Source organism: Saccostrea cucullata, unplaced genomic scaffold, assembly GCF_032062105.1.
Source record: "Saccostrea cucullata isolate Sc308-1 unplaced genomic scaffold, CSIRO_AGI_Scuc_v1 ctg1478, whole genome shotgun sequence".
Lineage (NCBI taxonomy): Eukaryota > Metazoa > Mollusca > Bivalvia > Ostreida > Ostreidae > Saccostrea > Saccostrea cuccullata.
In genome coordinates, this window is record NW_026939738.1 from 831 (window position 1) to 20,989 (window position 20,159).

General features: G+C 31.6%; 1 protein-coding gene across 1 annotated transcript; it reads left to right on the plus strand.

Moving 5' to 3' along the window:
- Positions 1-731: 731 nt before the first annotated feature.
- Positions 732-13,341, plus strand: LOC134253836 (polycomb group protein Psc-like; the record flags this gene model as incomplete). The annotated part of the gene is made up of 8 exons (XM_062736428.1): positions 732-810; positions 3,179-3,234; positions 4,844-4,888; positions 6,409-6,538; positions 6,909-6,960; positions 7,188-7,286; positions 7,997-8,077; positions 11,044-13,341. Coding segments are annotated over 8 exons (2,816 nt in total), but the record flags the coding sequence as incomplete, so codon positions are not given.
- Positions 13,342-20,159: the final 6,818 nt, after the last annotated feature.

The window sequence follows — 20,159 nt, forward strand, 5'->3', positions numbered from 1 at the left end:
AACATTCGCACTCAGTATCATTATTGTATGTGAAATTTACAAGAAGCAAGATAGTTATTTGAAGCAAATGATTTTTATATTATATATGTCAAACATGGAATAAAATTGCAAAAGCTGGGTTTATTAAAAATTAAACAAAATTAAGCAATTTCTTACCACATTAACCTCAGGGACTTTTATGCTTAGCTCTAAGAACTATTTCAAAACTACTATTGATATAACTGCATTTAAAATATATACAAATATATGAATTTGCAGATATTTTTCCTTAAGTGAGACCGGAATCGGATATAATCTAAGTAATTTCGGAATTTTCGCGGAATACAATTATGAGTTCTTTAAAGAATTAATACTAGTAATGAAATAAATTGCATGGCAGTAGGAGTGGTTCTAGTCATTCATCCTACAAAAAAATCTTAACACGTTTCTTCAATTTCTAATACATTTATACGTTATTAGGATCCGATGATGATAACAGTGATCGATTTTTAAAAAAAAACCATATAATACAAGGAATGAACCGATAAATCTAATGAAAAAAGAATATAATGTATTTTGATTCAAGTAGAAAAGATACATATTGATACAGTTAGATTTTACTTGAATTCATACTGACTTGATTTCATTTTAACATTATTTCTTTCAGTTTGTAAAACATGTATAGTCCGGTAGTATGACTTTATATAATTCAATGGATATTTTTTTTACTTTTGAATACTTTGATACCATAGTAACGTATCTTGAAAGCAGTAAATTCTGTCCAATATGCGATGTCCAAGTCCACAAAACAAAACCGTTTACTAATATAAGGTAAGTTAAAGTATTCTATATATCTATATAAGATTATTTATTTTCAGAAATTACTTACTTAATATTTGGGAAATAAAATGGATGAGTTGGCACCTGATCCCACCTCTAATGTTTTAGAGTTCAGTGTTTGCTCTTCTATACCAACTTGTAATGTTCCTGAGGACTTTTTGAGCTTGATTTCTGTTTGAAATTATAATATTTCATGAATTTAAAGATATTGTAACCAAAAATATTATTATTAGTGTTTATTGAGGATGACAAAAACAAATGCAAAAAATGCAGGATTTTTTTTCAAAACAACAAGGTGAAAATATGCGTCTACGTTGTATCTATTTTTTTTCTTGCTAGTTCTTAACTGTTACAGTTGCATCATTTATAACAATAATCCATTTGACATTGTTTAAAATCAAAAATAAAAATGAAATATTAATTTAAAAATAGAAAATAATAATAGAGAAATGACAAAGAAGAAGCATGTCAATATAAAGATATGATAATAATTTAATTACTAGGGTTGATCCAAAAGCAATTTCACAACTGCAATAAAATCTTTAAGAATAGATAGTTTTTGTCTTAATTTCATATAATCTCGCCTCTATCTGTTGGACCTTTGAACTAAAATCCCATCATGTATATACTAATACTATACTTTCTAAAATATCAAAATAAGTACAAAGTAAAGTTTCCTCTGCCGCCACATGGCATGCATGTACCAACGTTGTTCTTCAGAGGCCATTTTTGATTCTTATGATACATACATGTATACATTTATTTGAAAAGGAATTAATTTAGAAAAAAAGAAACTTTGGACAAATTCAAATGATTTTTATACTCCAACCTAGAACAGAAGAGTTGAAAAATTAAAAGCAAAATAGCAGTAAAGATAATTAAGAACAATGATATGAGAGGTTAAAATGATATCTGTATGAACTGAAACTGAATACTGATAAATATATAACGTCACGATGACATCAGTAACATTCTTGTCATATGACTACATACAAAACCTTACATTACATTTATCTTAATATATTTTTTAAAAAAATATTTCATATAATCGAATGAAATTTTAAACCAAAAATCAAAACAGATAGGCCTATTAGTATCTAAAGTTATGTTGAAATTTTTGATCTGTTAAAGATTTAATAATATACATGTGTAGTTGTTACATGACTATTGGATCAACCCTCGTATAAACATGATTGAATTACTACTATTTATACTTTAATAGATTAAGATGTGTTCCTGATACATTTTTTTTTATTTTCTTCTGTATTCAGTCTTTGTAAGCTTTCTAATAAGCCGTTTCTTTTCCTATTTATCAATGAGTTATAAGGGAAAGAAAATACTATCGAAATAAATACTCGACGTGGCTTTGAATTTCTATATTGATTTTTTTCTTATTGATCATAGAATATCATGGCTATGATCTTTTACTAATTGAAATATAAAAAAAGTAATTGTTCTTCCGTGAAAATAGTTCCATTTTTGACAGAAGAAGCATAGTGAGGTTTTTATTATTCACCAATGTGTAACTCACAAGATATTGTATTGTATATCTTTATGTAATTTACACACGTTCCTTTCTTAATTGTTATTTATATCAGCATAAAATTTGTCCGCGGCATCTTCATTAGTCATAGACCTAGTATTAGTGGTAAAAGAATGATCTAACAAATTTTAAATTTAATTTCAATAAAAACATTAATATTACATAATTATATTACCAATTCAGATACAAAGATTAAAAGAAAAGAAGAAAGAAATGAAACATTGATTGTTTTCCGAAGTCGCGTTCTTCACTCCACATCTGGAAATAATATGATAACTATGCTTGCAAAAACATTTTTAACTTTTGTGTATTGTAAAATTCCCTGCAGTAAGATTACAGTCTCTATTCCGCCGTGCTATTAGTGGAATGGAATAGTTTTACAGAAGAGAAAAAAAATCAATGCACACAGGAAGCTTAGTATCTTCTGGCAAATTCGGCTAATTATATCTGGTCTGAAACAGAATGGAATATGCTTGATGTAACATTTGGCATAATCGTTTTTGACGCTCCTATTTTATAGAACCTACGTCACACAAAATTACGATGATACGCGGCTCATCTCTAAAATAATCACGGTTTTTTTTTTAAAGATCAGAGAGAATTTAATACAAAGCGAAATAAGCATTTTCACTATTCATTTAAAATAAGGATGTTTTTAAGGATAGGAATGGGCTTCTTTATATAACATTATTAATAAGAAAATTTTAACGGTATACGATCTGTTTTGCAATTTATGCTTTTTTATATAGTACACCAAATGTAACAAGTATCTTTAACTGACAAACTTTCAATCTTAATTTTGATTTTCTTTTGTAGATTAGACCATACTCTGCAAGATCTGGTATATAAACTAGTGCCTGGATTGTTTCAAAGTAAGGAAACAATTTTTGCTTTTTTAAACTTCTATATGAACTGTAAAATCACTTTTTTATAGGATTAAATTTTCTGGTTGAATGAAAAAATATAGACTCGAAAGGGTTTGAGTTCGTGGTGGAAGAAATTTATATTTCTTTTGAACTCAAAGAAAATAGGTCGTGGTGGACACGAATTTGTGGGTCTCCTCAAACCTCGAAATTAGAGCGCGCTATCTCCGTGATCGGAAGGTCATGGGTTCGAACCCGACTGCGACTGACCAAAGACGATAAGTTATCAACTGTTCCCTCACCAAGCGCTCGATACTTTTGAAGTGAAAGTTGCGGGTCCTTCAGGTGTTTGTACGATAAAGATCCCAAACTGCCTATATTAGCCCTCAGAGCCGATTATAGATCTATGTTTGAAGCCCTTCACCGGTATATGGTGAAGTTCCTTTATGAGAAAGAATTCCTTTATGAGAAAGAAATTCTCGAATGGGACATTAAACACCATGTACAATCAAACAATCAATCATACCTAAAAAGCAACGAAAATTAAACACCTACGAAAATAAATATTATCAAAATAAATGTCTTTTAATTCATATCTTCCATATATCGTGATCCAGTTGGAAAATATGCTTCTTATCCTTGATGTACGAGGAATAAATTTTAACAAAGAAAATTATGACAGGGGTGAAAGGTTGATGTTTAACGCCCAGAGATCGGGTCATTCATCAATCTCTTCATAACCCGACAACGGATACATCAAACACTCAGCATGAAATATAGATGACTTCACACTCTGCGTATCGATCGTCAGGCACTTCCATGTTCGGTCTTGACATGAGCTCAATAACGCTCTTTACTATAGGGTTTCATTGCATTTAAGCGGTGAATGGCGCGGTAAATTATTTTTCGTGCTTAGCTCAAAAACGTTTTCGTTCATTTGTTTCGATCTGTTTGCTGTAAATTGTTTATCAAAGGTGAGGTCCTTTTCCACCAAGGAGTGTTACAATACACAACTTATCAATACAGCTGCTAAAGGTGGCTAATTTTTTTTTTTTTTTTTTTTTTTTTTTGATATCAACACAATAGTGGGTGTATATTAAAGGTGAAGTTTTATAAGACTATATTATCACTTTCCGTAAATTTCTCTGGGTATGTTTCTAGTCATACTGTACTTTTCCAATTTCGGATTATAATTCAGGTTAATTTAATTCAGTTGAATAAAGGATGTACATATTACTTTCAATTGGACGTGATGATGACTTTTGATAAAAAATATATAAAATATATAATCTTTTACTATTAATAGCTTCTAATAAGTACACAGCTAGAAGTAAATAGGACATCTTTAAGATAATCCTAGTGCTTTCATGATACCCCACAGTATAATGCGTTTCAAGAAGTAATTAGTAATTTTCCCAGTTAAATTTGTTTCTTGAAATTATAATTAACCATTTGTTGAGGTTGTATTTTGATTTACATTTAGAAGTAATTATTTATACAGGTTTTTTAGTGTTCAAAAATTTATTTGATAAGGTACATGTAAGAATACTTAAATGTCTGTCTTTTAAATACACCACTTTATGGTCAAGAAAGTGAAATATTTTGTTTTTATTTGTAGACGAAATGAAAAGAAGAAGAGATTTCTACAAAGAGAGGGGGAAAGGTAAGCTAACCATACCTTCTAAGAACACATACTGCCGTAAATTTTGGCTCATTTTCATATTTTGAAAACAGTGGTAAGGGATTTTTCAGTGAGTAAAAGATATATATATATAGGATATTTTTTATTGTTTCACGTGGTTACAAATCAACTGAACCATTAGAAAATGTGTATTTCTTAATCTTTACATCTTTATGCAAAAAGTCTACGGAGGAGATTTATAGATTCCACTAGAACATAATTTATATATATGTCAACCTTTCCTTATTTCCTTTATGTAAATTACTTCAAGCATTTTAGTTGGAAGAACTTGGATTTGAATAAGGTTTCTCCGTTTTCATTTAAATTACAAGTAACACTACATGTAAAACGAGAGTCATTTTACAATGATTTTTGAATTGTTGAATAGAAAGGGAAAACAATATTATAGCATGACGTTTTCTGTACATTAACTTTTTAAACGAGCTTAATGTAAAGTCTTAAAAGCTTTCCTACCAATCATTTTATTCTCTTTATGATGAATATTTGGAATTGACGTTTCTTTTATTTATTTTGACCTATCTGAGTTTCCGTTTAATAATTCAGGTTTCGTGTTTCTGCTTAAAATAAATAAATAATAAATACAGGTATATATTTTATACGAAATATGATATAAAAAGATTTTCCATAATAATAGGAACTCTTCAATAATTTAAATATATTGTGCATTGAGAAAAACCCGACATAAAAAGCATTACACGATGTTGAGAATCCTGTTTGAGTTTAGGTCATACTGATAATATCAAATACAGTTAAAAATATTATACCAAAGGTTAATAAAAAAAAAATGTTCCAGAAGAATAGGAACACTTCAGTGATTTAAATATGTCATGCATTGAGATAACCCCAATCAATAAAAGCGTCAGCCGATATTGAGAAGCCTCTTTGAATTAGGTCTTTAGGATATAATCAAATACAAATATAAATAGCATACCAAATAGAAAAAAAAAAGATTTCCAAAATAAGAGAAAAACATCACTTGTTAAAATATATTATATTATGCATTGAGAAAACCTCATATTTAGAAGCCTCAGCCAATGATGAGAAATCTCATTAAATTTTGAGTTTTCTCTTCTTATCAGGTTTGGATAGTATCAAATACAGAAATATATGTTATACAAAATATGGTAGAAAAAGATTTTACAAAAAGGAAGAAAACTTTACTTAATTAATTAAATTTTTCATTAAGAAAACCAATCTCAACTTAGAAGCATTAGCCCCTGAAAAGGAGTCTTTTCTTGTGAACAGATGTGGATAATATTAAATACAGATATAAATAGTGTATCCAATATGCTTAAAAAAGATTTTCAAAAATATTAGGAAAAACTTTTTTAATTTAAATGTATTATGCATTGAGAAAACCTCAAACTATTTTAATTTGGGTGTTCTGGATAAAATCAAATACAAATATAAATATTATACCAAACAAAAAAGATTAAAAAAAAAAATAAAGCACCGAAAAGAAACCCATTTTTTGTTAACAGATGTGGATAGTTTATGGAATGATCCCAACAGACCTGAGTATTACACGGATGATGACGGTGAAATCCAGAGAGAAAGGGTTATATTTGCAGAGGACGAACAAATAAGCCTTGCCCTTCATCTCAGTCCAAAGTAAGATTCCTTACATGTAATTGCTCTTTATCCCTTCTGTTCTTCTTGCTGTCTTGTGACATTTCCATGGAGTGGGGTTATTTTTGGTTCTATCTGAATATTATAATTCAGGCTGCTTTTTAATACATAAAAAACATATTGTTTTGTTTGATTTTTTTTTTTTTTGCCGATATATGGCTGGAATATTTCCGATTCGGTGTAAAACATATCATGTTTAATTTCTATGTAACATAAGTTTGTAATTATGATTTATAATATCAAAATATATTTTTATGCGTACCTGTGATAAAAATCCTTGGCCTAAAGAAATGTATACATACTAGATGCATCAGTGCTTCTTGTTCATTATTCAATGATTTCTTCTTTGCAGTGGAATGCCACCAAAACCAACTTTAAAGTCTAATGAAAACAAAGGAAAAGAAGTAAGAAATTGAAGTTCATAGTATCACAGAATTTATCTACAATTAAGTTAAAATAATCAAAGCAACTGAATTTTAAACTTAAAATTCCTAAGATATGGAGAGGGAAAGTATTTACAGTAATACTAACAAGAAAACAGTTTCTTTGATTTTTGTAATATTTTTTTAAGTACTCTGTAACTCATTTATTGAATTTTTTCTCAGATATCCATTATATTATTTATTTTTAGACTGGTGACTGTCGATATCTTCTGTGTCCAGCTGTGGTGACCATTGGTCTGCTGAAAAAATTCATCCGCCTGAAATTTTCTCTTAGTGACCGTTATCAGGTATGCAAATACTCAACTAAAATTTTCCCCATTCTTATTCAACCTTGACATAAATTCCATCTACCATAAAAGTGTCAGATTTAGTCTGAATATGATCTAGTGCAATAAGAATGAAAAATGGATCTAGTGTGTGAAATATATTTGAATAAAATCGTATATAAAATTTTTAATGAACCCTAAATTTCTATCATTTACATTTATGGTATTCATTCTTTTGATTTCTACATCACTGGTATATTTAACATCATGATTAGTCAGGAAAAGAGGAAAATGCTACGGAGTGAATAAAAATGTTTGGAAATTGAGAAAATTTCGTTATCAATACATTGTTTTTGCAATATTTATACATGTATAACCTTAATAACTTATTTCTTGAAATCTTCCTAGACGAAATTTCCACTGTCTTTTTTTCTCTGGTTCAAAAACTTGCAAATTACATGTATGTAGATAATTTTGAACGTGTTCAGCAAATTGTGAGTTTATTTTGATAGAACTAGAAAAAGTATATATAAATTAATACAATTAATACATTACAAAAAAGGAAGAATTTGCCACAAAAAATATGAAGAAAAAAAACAATACTTAGTAAATTGGGAACAAAAAAAACTTAAATTAGTATTGTGTGTATAGAATTTACTTCTATTTTTTCTTAATTTTAACTGCGTTGTCTTCGAAAAGTTTTATTTATGCTTTATTAATCTTTATTACAGATTGATATGTATCACACAGACGAAGTCCTCAGTGATTTTTACACCCTCATTGACGTGGCTTACATGTACATGTGGAGAAGGGTAAATAAATTCGTTTATATAATAATAAAAAAAAACTGTCATGCTTATATATTTATGTAATAATATTTCGATTAATTTGTTGATGGGACATTTAAGTCATCTTTGTTAATGCCCATTCCGCTCCCATTAACTTTCAGAAAATTTGAAACGGGGCGAAAATGTACCATGTAGCACTGGAGTAGAAATAACGAAAATAATCATCGTTGAAAATTTTCAGTTTAATTTTTAACCCATTTTTATCTAAGCCTAAATCGATGTCAGAAGCAAAAAACAATAGAAATTAAACCGAAAAGAATTATATTATAAAATATTTTCTGCTGGAATCAAAGACGAAAGCGTTCCTATTAATGCTTACAAATTAAGATGGGGGTTTTGCATAACAAAAAGTTTTAGTCACACAAAGAGGCGGAAATAAATACTTAAGTTTGTACTTTATCTTTCCAAATTGTCTCGATTGCACAAATTTTAAGTAGGAATGACAGAGAAATGTCAAAGACGGATAGTTCTGAGAATGAACTTTATATTTTCTTTGAAGTTAACATCTCTTTAAGAGTGCTGATTTGTGTTTTTGTGAAACAAGCATTCCTGTAGTAATTGTGCACGTTTCAGTTTTTCCAAAAGATTCGAAATTAACATTTAAAAATATCAATTGCAAATGAGATTATACATCAATCTCAACTCTAATTACATAAAACTTAAGTTTTAAAAAAAAACATTAATATTTTTACCTAGCTCTGTTTGGTAAGTTGCGGAAAACGAAAAGAAATCCACGAAATTACATTGGGAGATATTATCATTTCAGTTAAGAAAATGGATTTCTTTTCTTTTTGTGTAGTAGTCATTAAATTTAATTTTCAAAATAATCATATAAAACAAACTTTTCATTTACTTAATTCTAAGAGAACTTATCTTAAATTTACTTTTTAAATTTTTTTAATACTTAGGAATCTTTCTTTACAATGATTTATTAGGTTTCTGGAAATTATTAAAGTTTTATGAATTATTACCACAGAATTCCTAAAGGAATATTATTTCTAGCTATCTTTTTGGAAATATTCCATTTTTTTTTTTAAATGGAATTGGTTTTTTTTAGGTTTAAATTTAATATTCAGAAAAAAATGAACTAAACTTTTTTGATAACATTATAATAAGTCGGAATAGTTATACATGTACCGTTCTTTATACTTTTTTTTATAATATTCATGTAAAGGGTTTGTTAATCATGGATTCTTGATGTATTGAATTTATTCCTATACCAAATCAATATCTGTACAAAATCAATATCTATACCAAATTAATACCTGTACTAAATGGATTTCTCTACAAATTAATCTCTGTACTTTTTTAATCTTTATATCTCTTATAGTCTTTTTAATAATAAAGTTTAAAATATTGAAAAAAAAAAAAAACTTATCGCTTAGCATTTAAAAAGAATTTAACTCTTAGATTTTGCAATTTCAATATGCAGATTGGTCTTCTTATATAATATATAAAAGATCTGTAATTAAACTTTTGATTTAATCCTGCCTAATGTATATTTCTGTAAATTTAAAAACTTGAATTAAAAGTTCATGATGGAGTTATTTATCTCTTGAATTAGTGAAAGAATGATGTAAGATTCAAATGCACTGTCTTTCATAAGAAAACGATACGAAATACACAGCTTCCTGGCTAACAACCATATGTATTTACAAAACCTCTCCGATTTCCTTCCCATCGCTAACAATCAAATAGCAAGCCTTTTGTTAATCACAGCTTCAAATAGATTTAGCCGTGCAGCGTAATGTAACCAGACGACGGTAAAAACAATCAACCTGAACTCATTAACTCCTAAAGATACAACACACATTTTGAAAGATACATTTTTTTTCTGTGCTTAAAATCATTAATTAGTTTGCGTGTGCATAGGAGGCGTCGACCGGAAACACGGTGATATCTCGCACCGATTTTGTGTATTTTATTCTATTTAACATGTGATGTTAAGTCGACGCTGAGATTCCTTTGTTATGCGTTTTCCTCGCCTCGTTTAATACTTGATGTGTTTTGTATGCAAAAGATCTCCTTATCTCGTCACGACGTACATTGCAACGATTGTACACGCTACGAGCGAGGTTTTCATTTTCGTATCATTTGAATTGTAGACTATATGTCTTTCTATGGCACTGATTTCACTCTGTTATTACATTAATAACCTCCTTTCGCCTTAAAGTGCAGGAAACTCTTTTGACGTAATCAATTCAATTCTACATTTCCTCTGCTTAGCTTCAAAAGAGCGTGATTGTTCATATTAAATTTACTTGCAATATGCATCCAATATAGCATGTTATAAGCGGTAAAATAATTGCGTTATAAAAATAAAATACATCACAAAATAAATAAGGGCACCGCACGGCGGAACATCCCCTCCTAAAGAGAATATTGCTTTCGATTCAAATTAGGTGACATCCGTTTCGTACAGCATTGACTTGCCCACCCACAAACGAACACACACGATTTGCAATACTATATCCTCTCAAACTCCGTTGCGAAGGGATAATGAATTGTGGTCATGTGATTTATGAATGATACTGTACAAACGTACTTATTTTTTTTTAGAGGTATTTATATTTTTGCAAACGTATGCGTTGCTTCTTGCCCGCTTGTTCATATTGCAGCTAATTAGAATTTATAAATGCAGTTTCTGACTCGAGTGGATGAAATGATGATTGCTCTAATCATTTGAGGATGGAGATTGTGCTTTATTTTGATTGCATTGTTATGTACGCATACAATATGCAGAATTACTAGTATAGGTTCAATAAAAAAAAGAACATATCAAATCAAAAAAGCCTTCTTATTACACCTTTGAAATATCCTGGGATCTGTGTTTTATGCCCTGTTCACAGATATATATTTTTGAAGAAATGACAATTTGTGTGTATACTGCAAGGTGTATTAAAATCTATGTTCTTTTTTTTTTTTCACAGAAAGAGCCTTTGTGCTTATACTACACGGTGTATACTAATCCCGCCAAAAAGTTTAAACGGGAAATTTCGTGCACTGAAACACTGAATCTAGAGAAAGCCAGAGTAAACTCAGCTGAGGAGGAAAAAGAAAAGAAAATCGCTTCCCTTGACGGCAAACCCAAACAAGAGAACGAAGAGAAGTCCAAAGTTAAGGAACTAGAAGAATCAACGCAGTCTTTTACTTCGATGCAGGACAATGGTAAGGAAGCAAAGACTTCTACTGCTTTTGAGAAAACCATACCTCTTTCCTCCACGCCGGAATTTGGTACGTCTCCAAAGGACAGTATCTCAACGATGGAGACATCTGTGTCAGACAAGGAGAAAACCGAGTCAAAATTGGAAACAAGTGAGTCAACGAGGGAAACAAACGAGTCGAATAGGGAGACAACCAAGTCACAAAAGGAAACAAACGAGTCGAATAGGGAGAAAACCAACTCCCAAATGGAAACAAATGAGTCAAATTGGGAGAAAACCAACTCCCAAAAGGAAACAAATGAGTCACCGAGGGAAAAACATGAGTCAAAAAAGGAGACAATTAAGTCAACAAAGGAGTCAGCAACAGAGATAACCGAGTCGAAAGGGGAAACCAAAGAGTCAAAGACGGAAATATCCGAACCAATAAGTGAGAAAAGTAAGGCATCAAAAGAGTTAACCAAAACAAATATAGTAATGAATGGTGTTCAGACAGAAAAACACAATGGTCAATCGCAGAAAGTTCAAGAAAAAGTGAACATTTCAAAGGCAGAAAAATGTACGCCTGCAGATAAGAATTTGAAAGGCGAAAACTCTTGTAGTGAGGGTGAATCCAATAAGACAAAAGTCAAACCCATGGAGATAGACAAATCGCCGTCTAAAGTTCTATCCTCTTCATCGATCACACTGGCAAAATCTCCCGTCAAAAAGGAAAAGCATTCTAAAAGTAAATCTGAAAAACAACCGTCTACTTCGACATCCAAGTCGGCGATATTGGTTATTCCAACTTCAGACATTTCGCCCAGTGCGAACCGTATTCCAAAACTTAAACTAAACACGTCAAAATACACATCACAGGGTATTGTCACCAAGAGTACCACACTGACAACGCCTGTGTATCATCCCCGAGTAGCACAGAAACCTTCTGTGTCAACTTCTGATTCACTTGGTGCTGATAAACCTTCAAAAAATACGGCGGACAAAATGGCAAAGAAAATGTGTACACAAGACAACTGTGTTAAGTCCCCCTCTTTGGATAAAAGCACAGAAAAGAAAACACATTCTTCTAAAAGTTCACCGTCAAAGAACTCTACGTCAGAGAAAATAAATTCTGAATCTTCTATCAATAATTCAACTCCCACTGCCAAAAGCAAGATATCTCAAAATGGCTCAGCCAAAAGTGTATCAAACAACATTAATGTGAAAAATGACTCTAGTAAATTATCTATTAAAGTCGGTGCTACAAGCGCTCAAACTGCAGCAGTTTCAACCATAACCACTAAACAAGGAAACAAACCCTCATCAAATGGACAGAAACTGAAATTAACCGTGCCATATTCATCATACAGCTGTTATACTAACGGCTTAACAATACCGTCGCCCATTGGATTGTCGCCTACAGTGACGTCACCGAAGCCATACCCATCATCCCCACTGAATCGAACATTATCGTCTTCTCCGACACGGCGAAAAACTTCTTCTCCATCTCGGCGGGTTCCTTCAACCACAACTAACGGTCGTCTGACCCCGGGGTCGTCCGTGTCCCCCTCCTCTCTGTATTCATTATCCCCCTCTCCCACCAATCGATCTTTTCCCACTTCCCCGTCCCCACACTCATTCAACCCCACAGCTAGGATGTTACAAACGTCGCCTCTTGCCCGCCATATGTCTTCGTCAACCGGAAGGATATTTTCGTTCCCAGAACGAGGCCCACCTATTTCCCACATGCCCATTACAGTGCCCACTGCCCATTCTCATTTGAATTTGCGACTGAACACGTCGCCCCTGTATTCCAACAATGCGTCTCCCCACAATGGCGATCTGCCGCAAGATTTAAGTATCAAGAAGAAAACCTCGTCTAATGATGACAGCGAACAGCCATCGTCGACTCTAAAAATACCGATAAAGGTTCCCATTAAAACCAACGGATTACAGAACGGCGAGATCGATAAATTTGCTTTTACGGACGAAGAGGATGAAATCTCGCCGCTAACTTCAAGGAAACTGCATCCGATTAAATCTGAACCGGGATCGGGAATTTAATTTTGTTTTGGGGAAAAAAGATGATGTGAAAGGACGCAGCTGTGTTTAATCTTCTAACTGTAAAGCTGGATTATTGCAGTTGGAATCGAAATTTGTACAAAGGAATTAACCCAACTATTTAGCTGTTGTAGTCATTACAAAAGGGGAATATTTTGTCTCGAAATACAAAATGTGTATAAATTATGTGATAATTTTGTCCATGTGAATGTACAGAAAAAGAGTTGCCTATTCATCGAATGTGTAATGATTCTAAAGGACGGATTCTTTCGAACGGGAAATACATATACATGTTTCTCTTTGTTTATTCGTTTGTGTGGTCATTTATTTAGTGTATTGTGTGACATCAACATAAAAGTATAACTCACCAAAACCAAAACGTGCTGCAGCTTCAATTCCACATATACATGATATAGTGCTTCTGATAGTGGGATTATACCAAATGTTTCATACGTATTTTTCCCTTTTAAATCCATTTTCCTATATTATTGTACATTTATCACAAGCCGCAACTAAAAATTGACATATAATTGTAAATAGAAATCAGGAAAGACATTTCTGTAAGGAATGTTAGCATTTTAGATGAAAATCTCACCTTCATTTGTCGTCACTGTTGAATATGATGATGTAAAGCTTAAATGAAAACTTCGTCTTCATTTTTAATTTTGTCATTATTGAATACGATGTATGTGTAGTGCATCCTGTAAGTAAATTTAAGGATCAAAATTAGCGAAAGAAAGTTCTCACAAAAATATTATATATAGTTCTTGAATAAACAGACACGTTGTATTCAGTCGTTTAATATGAAGAAAATCTTGTAATATTAATAATCAATTAATCATGAATATTTTTTAAATTTCTTACTATAATTATCTCTTTGAGATTTCAATTAACATACAGTATTAAGCATTTAAACTAATTTATAGGGCTGTCATACATGTAGTTTCGTCTTTCAGCATTCACCATGGAATCTTTTAAAGATATGGCAAAATGTTGTACCTATTTTTTTTTAAGTTAAGAAACGAATCTGTATAGATTAGTAACATCATTAAGAGTAAATTATTTTAATTTGTGATAAAATCCTAGGTCGATCAATAAGATATATATCAGAAGGTTTTAAAGTCGTTACTTTTTAGCTCACCTCAACGAAGTTGGGGGGAAAAACCCTCGGCGTCGGTGTCGCCGTTGGCGTCCCGGGTTAAGGTTAAGTTTTTTGGAGCAGTTTTCTTTTTAAGTACTTCTATGTCCTATATTGATTAGACATGCATGGAAGATGTTGCTAGTGTGTTTCATTGTACCAGTCAAAGTTTCAGATGCTGCAATTTCAGCAAAGGAATGACCAGGTTAATGTTTTTGGTCCAGGTTAACATTTTTGGTGCAGTTTTTGGTGTAGGTCCCATTTCCGAGTAACTATTATGTTGACCAAACTTACATGAATGATACATCTTAGGATGCATACTACCAGCCTTGCTTCGGATGCTGAATCTGACCTACATTTTGTGTGTAAAGTTTTTGGTGAAGGTTTCATATCGAAGATACTTTGAGCCGTATAATGACCAAACTTGCATGGATGGTACATCTTGGGATGTATTCTACTAGACTTGCTTCGGATGCTGAATCTGACCTACATTTTCCGGTTGAGTGAACAGGTTAAAGTTTTTGGTGCAGGTTTCATTTCCAAGTTACTATACATATAATGACCAAACTTACATTGATGATACAAAGCATAAAGCCTTGCTTCGGATGCTGAATCTGACCTACATTTTGGTTTGAACAGGTTAAAGTTTTTGGTGAAGGATAAAGATACTTTGAGCCCTATAATGACCAAACTTGCATGGATGGTACATCTTAGGATGTATTCTACTAGACTTGCTTCGGATGCTGAATCTGACCTACATTTTCTGGACGAGTAAACAGTTAAAGTTTATGGTGAAGGCCTCATTTCCAAGTAACTTTGAGCCCTATAATGACCAAACTTGCATGGATGGTACATCTAAGGGTGCATTCTACTAGGCTTGCTTCGGATGCTGAATCTGACCTACATTTTCTGGATTACTGGAAAGGTTAATTTTTTTATACAGGTTTCATTTGCAAGTAACTTTAAGCCCTATGTTGACCAAACTTGCATGGATGATACATCTTAGGATGCACACTAATGGACTTGCTTCAGATGCTGAATTCGACATACATTTTCCAGATAATAGACCTCTTAAAAGTTATGGGTGCAAGTCTATCACCAAGAAACTATAAGGCTTATATAAACCAGTTGCACAAATGATGCATCAAGGGATGAAAACTCTCAATCTTGCTTCAGATGCTGGATTTTAATTACATTTTCATGATGAAGAACTAGTTTTAAGTTTTTATATAGGTCTATTCCAAAGTATCAAAATTGCATAAATTTTGCATTTTTGGATGTACACTTTTTGTTGGTTAATTGTGTGACTTAATTTGCCTTACTTAAAGACAACACACGTTGAGGTGAGCTCTGTAATCTCTGATTACCTATGTTTATATTTTTATTGATTTGGGGCAAAAAAAAAAAAAAAAAACACCACGTGATATTCACATACAAAAAGCCAAAACTATTACATGTATACATTTAAATTGGGTAAATTTGAAAGTATTTTTACTTGTTAAAAAAAAAAGATTTAGAGAGATAGCAGAGGTTTGTGATAATGTTTGTTTTTTCTTGTATGTTGTTTTGTTTATCATTATGTTTTTGTTGTAAAAATTCAGATGATATCGAAATATTATGTACCATGTGCAAATCAAATAAAATGCTTTGAGTATGTTTGTTTACAGTATTATTATATAGGATTAATTGAAAATAACATTAGAATGATTGCTTATTTAAAATTACGAGGGTTGTTCGAAAAGTTCGTGGACGATGTCAATCTTCGTTATATTATTCTCTAGAAATTTAAAATAAGCATATAATAATGTTTAAATAAGCATATAATAATGTTTAAAAATATTTGTTTTGCTGATGTGTGAAGTCTTATTCCATTCGATTTAACAGAAATAAATGTACTTCATTTTAAAATCAATACAAAAAGTAACGTCAAAACAAAACTAAAAAATACTATTCCTATACATTTCACACAGTTTAATCGAATAATTAAATTCTTTTTTTAATTGACATTTATTTTTTAAAGAATTGTTCTCGTTGTATAATTTCCTTTGTTAAGGTTTTAATTTCTTTTATTACTTACTCTGCTTTCCCAGGATACGCAACTCTGAAGTACCCTTGTCTTTTCTTGACGTTCCAACTTTTTAAAGTTTTTGTTTAGATTTTTACAATTAAACCGTAGCTTCACAGATTGTCCTTATCCGATACAGAGTCTCTGTCACTCAAATACTGCCTGTACTATTTGTACATGCATTCGCTTAAGACATATTTTCTTGATTCCTCAAACATTTTAAGATTTTTTCATGTTTTCTGCTGCTCCGTGACGTTCTAAAACGTCATCGTTTTTGTCGTTTTCAATAAGGACTACCCATCTTCTCAAGTTGATTTCTTTTCAACAAGGCAATTTATTAAGCCATAATTTTGAATACGAATCGATGTATTTATTATTAATTTGAATTTCTAGGTTGTTTTTCGTTTTTGCTCCATTTAACAGAGAATGCAAGGTATTATATAGTGTATGTAACTTTAAATTTTGTATGATCCGATTTTTTCATTTTTAAAATCTGGATAAGTTTTGAATAAATCGAAATATGGAAAAATTTGATAAAAATCGTTTAGATTTATTGTAAAAATATTTCTACCAAATTTGGAGAACGTATGACGTCAATTAAAGAAGATATGACAGTTGTCCACGAACTTTTCGAACAACCCTCGTATTTGAACTTTTTCGAGAAATTCGAAATTCGTTCTTTCCATTGAGAATAAAATCGTCGATGTTTATAAAGCAATCCTTCCTTTACTTTACTTCATTCCAGTAAAAGGTCCAAATACAAAATTTTTGCCAAGGAACGACTTTACTTTACCGGTCCTCAGAAAAACTCGCTAAAATGTAGTGTCGCCGAAGGCGACTTCAGTATATATATATATGAGATCGCGTGAGCGATCAAAAAAATTTAAAATACGAAGTTTTTTGCCTTTTTGACCACAAAATCGAATTCTACGGTTAAAAGTTTAGTTTAAAACTCCGTTTTCAAACGAAGATTTTAACCTCGTTCTCTGAAAAGATTAATAAATATTGTTTATTCATGGAAAAAATCGACAAAGAATAATTCTGAACGAAGCGCGTGCGACGCATGCTTAGTGTAATTTCTTTCGGACTTAGCCATTCTTCCATGTAAACATACCAACGAAATGCCGTTGAAGCTGAATTTTGATCTTGCAAAAATTACAGAAGCAACTCCATTCCTTAACTTATCTAAAAGAACGAGTTACTAACCATAATTTCTCGGATGGTATGCAAGGACTAAGACGTTTAGACGAAATCTCCGGGCAGATGATAGACTAACTCTAACCTGTCGAATAATGTGCGAGGACTAACCCTAATCTTTCGGATGGATGCGACACTAACCCTAATCGGCCGAATACTTGTGCAAGGACTAACCCTAATCCCTCAGGTGGGTGCAAGACTAACCCTAATCAGTCGAATAGTGTGCAAGTTTAACCTTTATCAGTTGAGTGACGTAAATGTTACGCCATAGTCCAATGAGCGCGAGAATCTTGCGGATCTGGGGACCGGTAAAGTAAAGTCTACCCTTTGCGAGATTTAGATAACCTTGAATCATTACTTGTTTGTCAATATCCTGCAGTGTTTTAAAAATTGTTTGCACGTAAAACATGCATCTTCTTGTTTAATATCGATTCAACTGTGAGACGTAAACCCAATGTGTGAATGATGATAGTATATTGCTCCACAAATAAGGGCAGTTGACGATAAAAAGAATTTTTTTACGATCACCCAATAGTTCAGTTGAATGTATCGAATCAACGATGACTAAAAAATATTGATAATTGATAAAAGTCTTCTACTAGCATACATTGAAATTGAATGCCACTGAAAGAGACTTTCTGTGTAGAGGTTTTTATATTAATTCTTTATAGGGAAAAAACGCTAATAATAGGACAAAATTAGTTATAATGAAATTCCAAGAGATTAATTAGTTTAAAACCCAGTCTCTAATATAAAGTCTACATACATTATTGTCCATATGAGGAACTCAATCATGAACATTTGATAAACAACATTTTCCGAATATGCTGCTGAAGAATTCCCTTCATTGTTGTTAATATTTTGATGAGGAGAAAAGAAAGAGCCTTAGTAGGACATTTGCTGGATTCTGCTTTCTCCCTGACATAATTTTTATTTGTCAAAAACAGTTTGCATTATGACTACTTAAAGCAGTTTACGCTTTATAAACCGCGAAGCGGTTTATAAAAAAGCGTAAACTGCCCCAAGTTATGTTATATCGTATGACATAAGTTGAAATAAGCTTCATTCCTTATAATTTAATTTCAATGTAGACAATGAGACAATTCTTTCCATTTTTTCCTTCGGAAAAAGGCTTCAAATATCGCATATTTTAAGGTCAAGATCTAGTAAATGAAGGGTGCCTACAGATTTATCAAATTTAAGAAATGAATACCTTTAATGATGCTTTATAACTTTAGCTTGGTCAAAAAAGGTGTTTCGGGGCATAATTTGTAGGAAAATGAGATGAAAAACCATATTTTAAACTGTCATTTTCAATGAAAAATTAAGAAAATTAGTGATGAATATGGGAGTTTTTTCCATATTACACAAACAGAATGTATCCAGATTGCCTACAGTCTTTCAGAAAACGGTAATTTGTATGTTCTTGGTCTCTTCTTTTAAATAATGTTAAATTTAATATAGGTATCCGGACTACTTTTCAGGTGATTTCAAATTAAATTCCATGAAAATACTTTATTTTCTACATAATTCTATTAGAGCCGTAAAGTACGGGAAAAAGAAAGTTGAAAGTGATTATGACGTCATAATGGATCTAGCACCAAAAAGTTAGTCTTAGGACATTTACTAGATCTGGACCTTAAAAGTTAACGTCAAGCGGAGTAATACATTTTTTGACGTAACTCATTGTGACGTAGGCAAGTTATGTTATACAAAATGGATAAAACCGTTTAACCAATCAAATGACGTGTTACAACTGAAATTATATTATAATCAAATAGAGCTATTGAGCTCAAATTTGATTTGGGTGTTTGGAATATTGATCGATTTGAATAGTTTACAGACTGGCGGGATTTTGAAGAACTTCTTCAATAAAAAGGGAGTTATGGATACAAGTTAATTTCTACAAAATGTAATTGTAATCATGAGCCTCACATACACTATACAAGGATTATACCTGGGACCAGAATAATGACCATCTATAGCTTATTTCTCTGGAATAGTGAAGTCGTTAGTAGAAGTTTAAGAAAATATGGCTTCAAGTCTGGACAGTTTTAATGCACCTGTAAAACGATGAAGAGGGCTATGAGAAAACATTCAATCTTTTCACGATTCCAGAAGAATAAGCTATAACTGATCAATATATACTGGCCCCAGCTATAGATCTTGTTCGAACATGAGGCTCATTATAACAATTACATCTTGTAGAAATTAACTTATATCAATAATACATGTACCTCTTTTCGAAGAAATTCTCCAAAATCACATCAGTCTTTAAAACATTCAATAAAGTAGGAATGCTCAATGAATTATGATAAAAGGAACAAAAAATTTATGTGTAAGTAATTAAATTTAACTATGTTGTCGGCATATCTTGAATATAGCCAAAGTAACTATATTTGTGCCACTAGTGACCTATTAACAAGTATACATGCAATATATTGC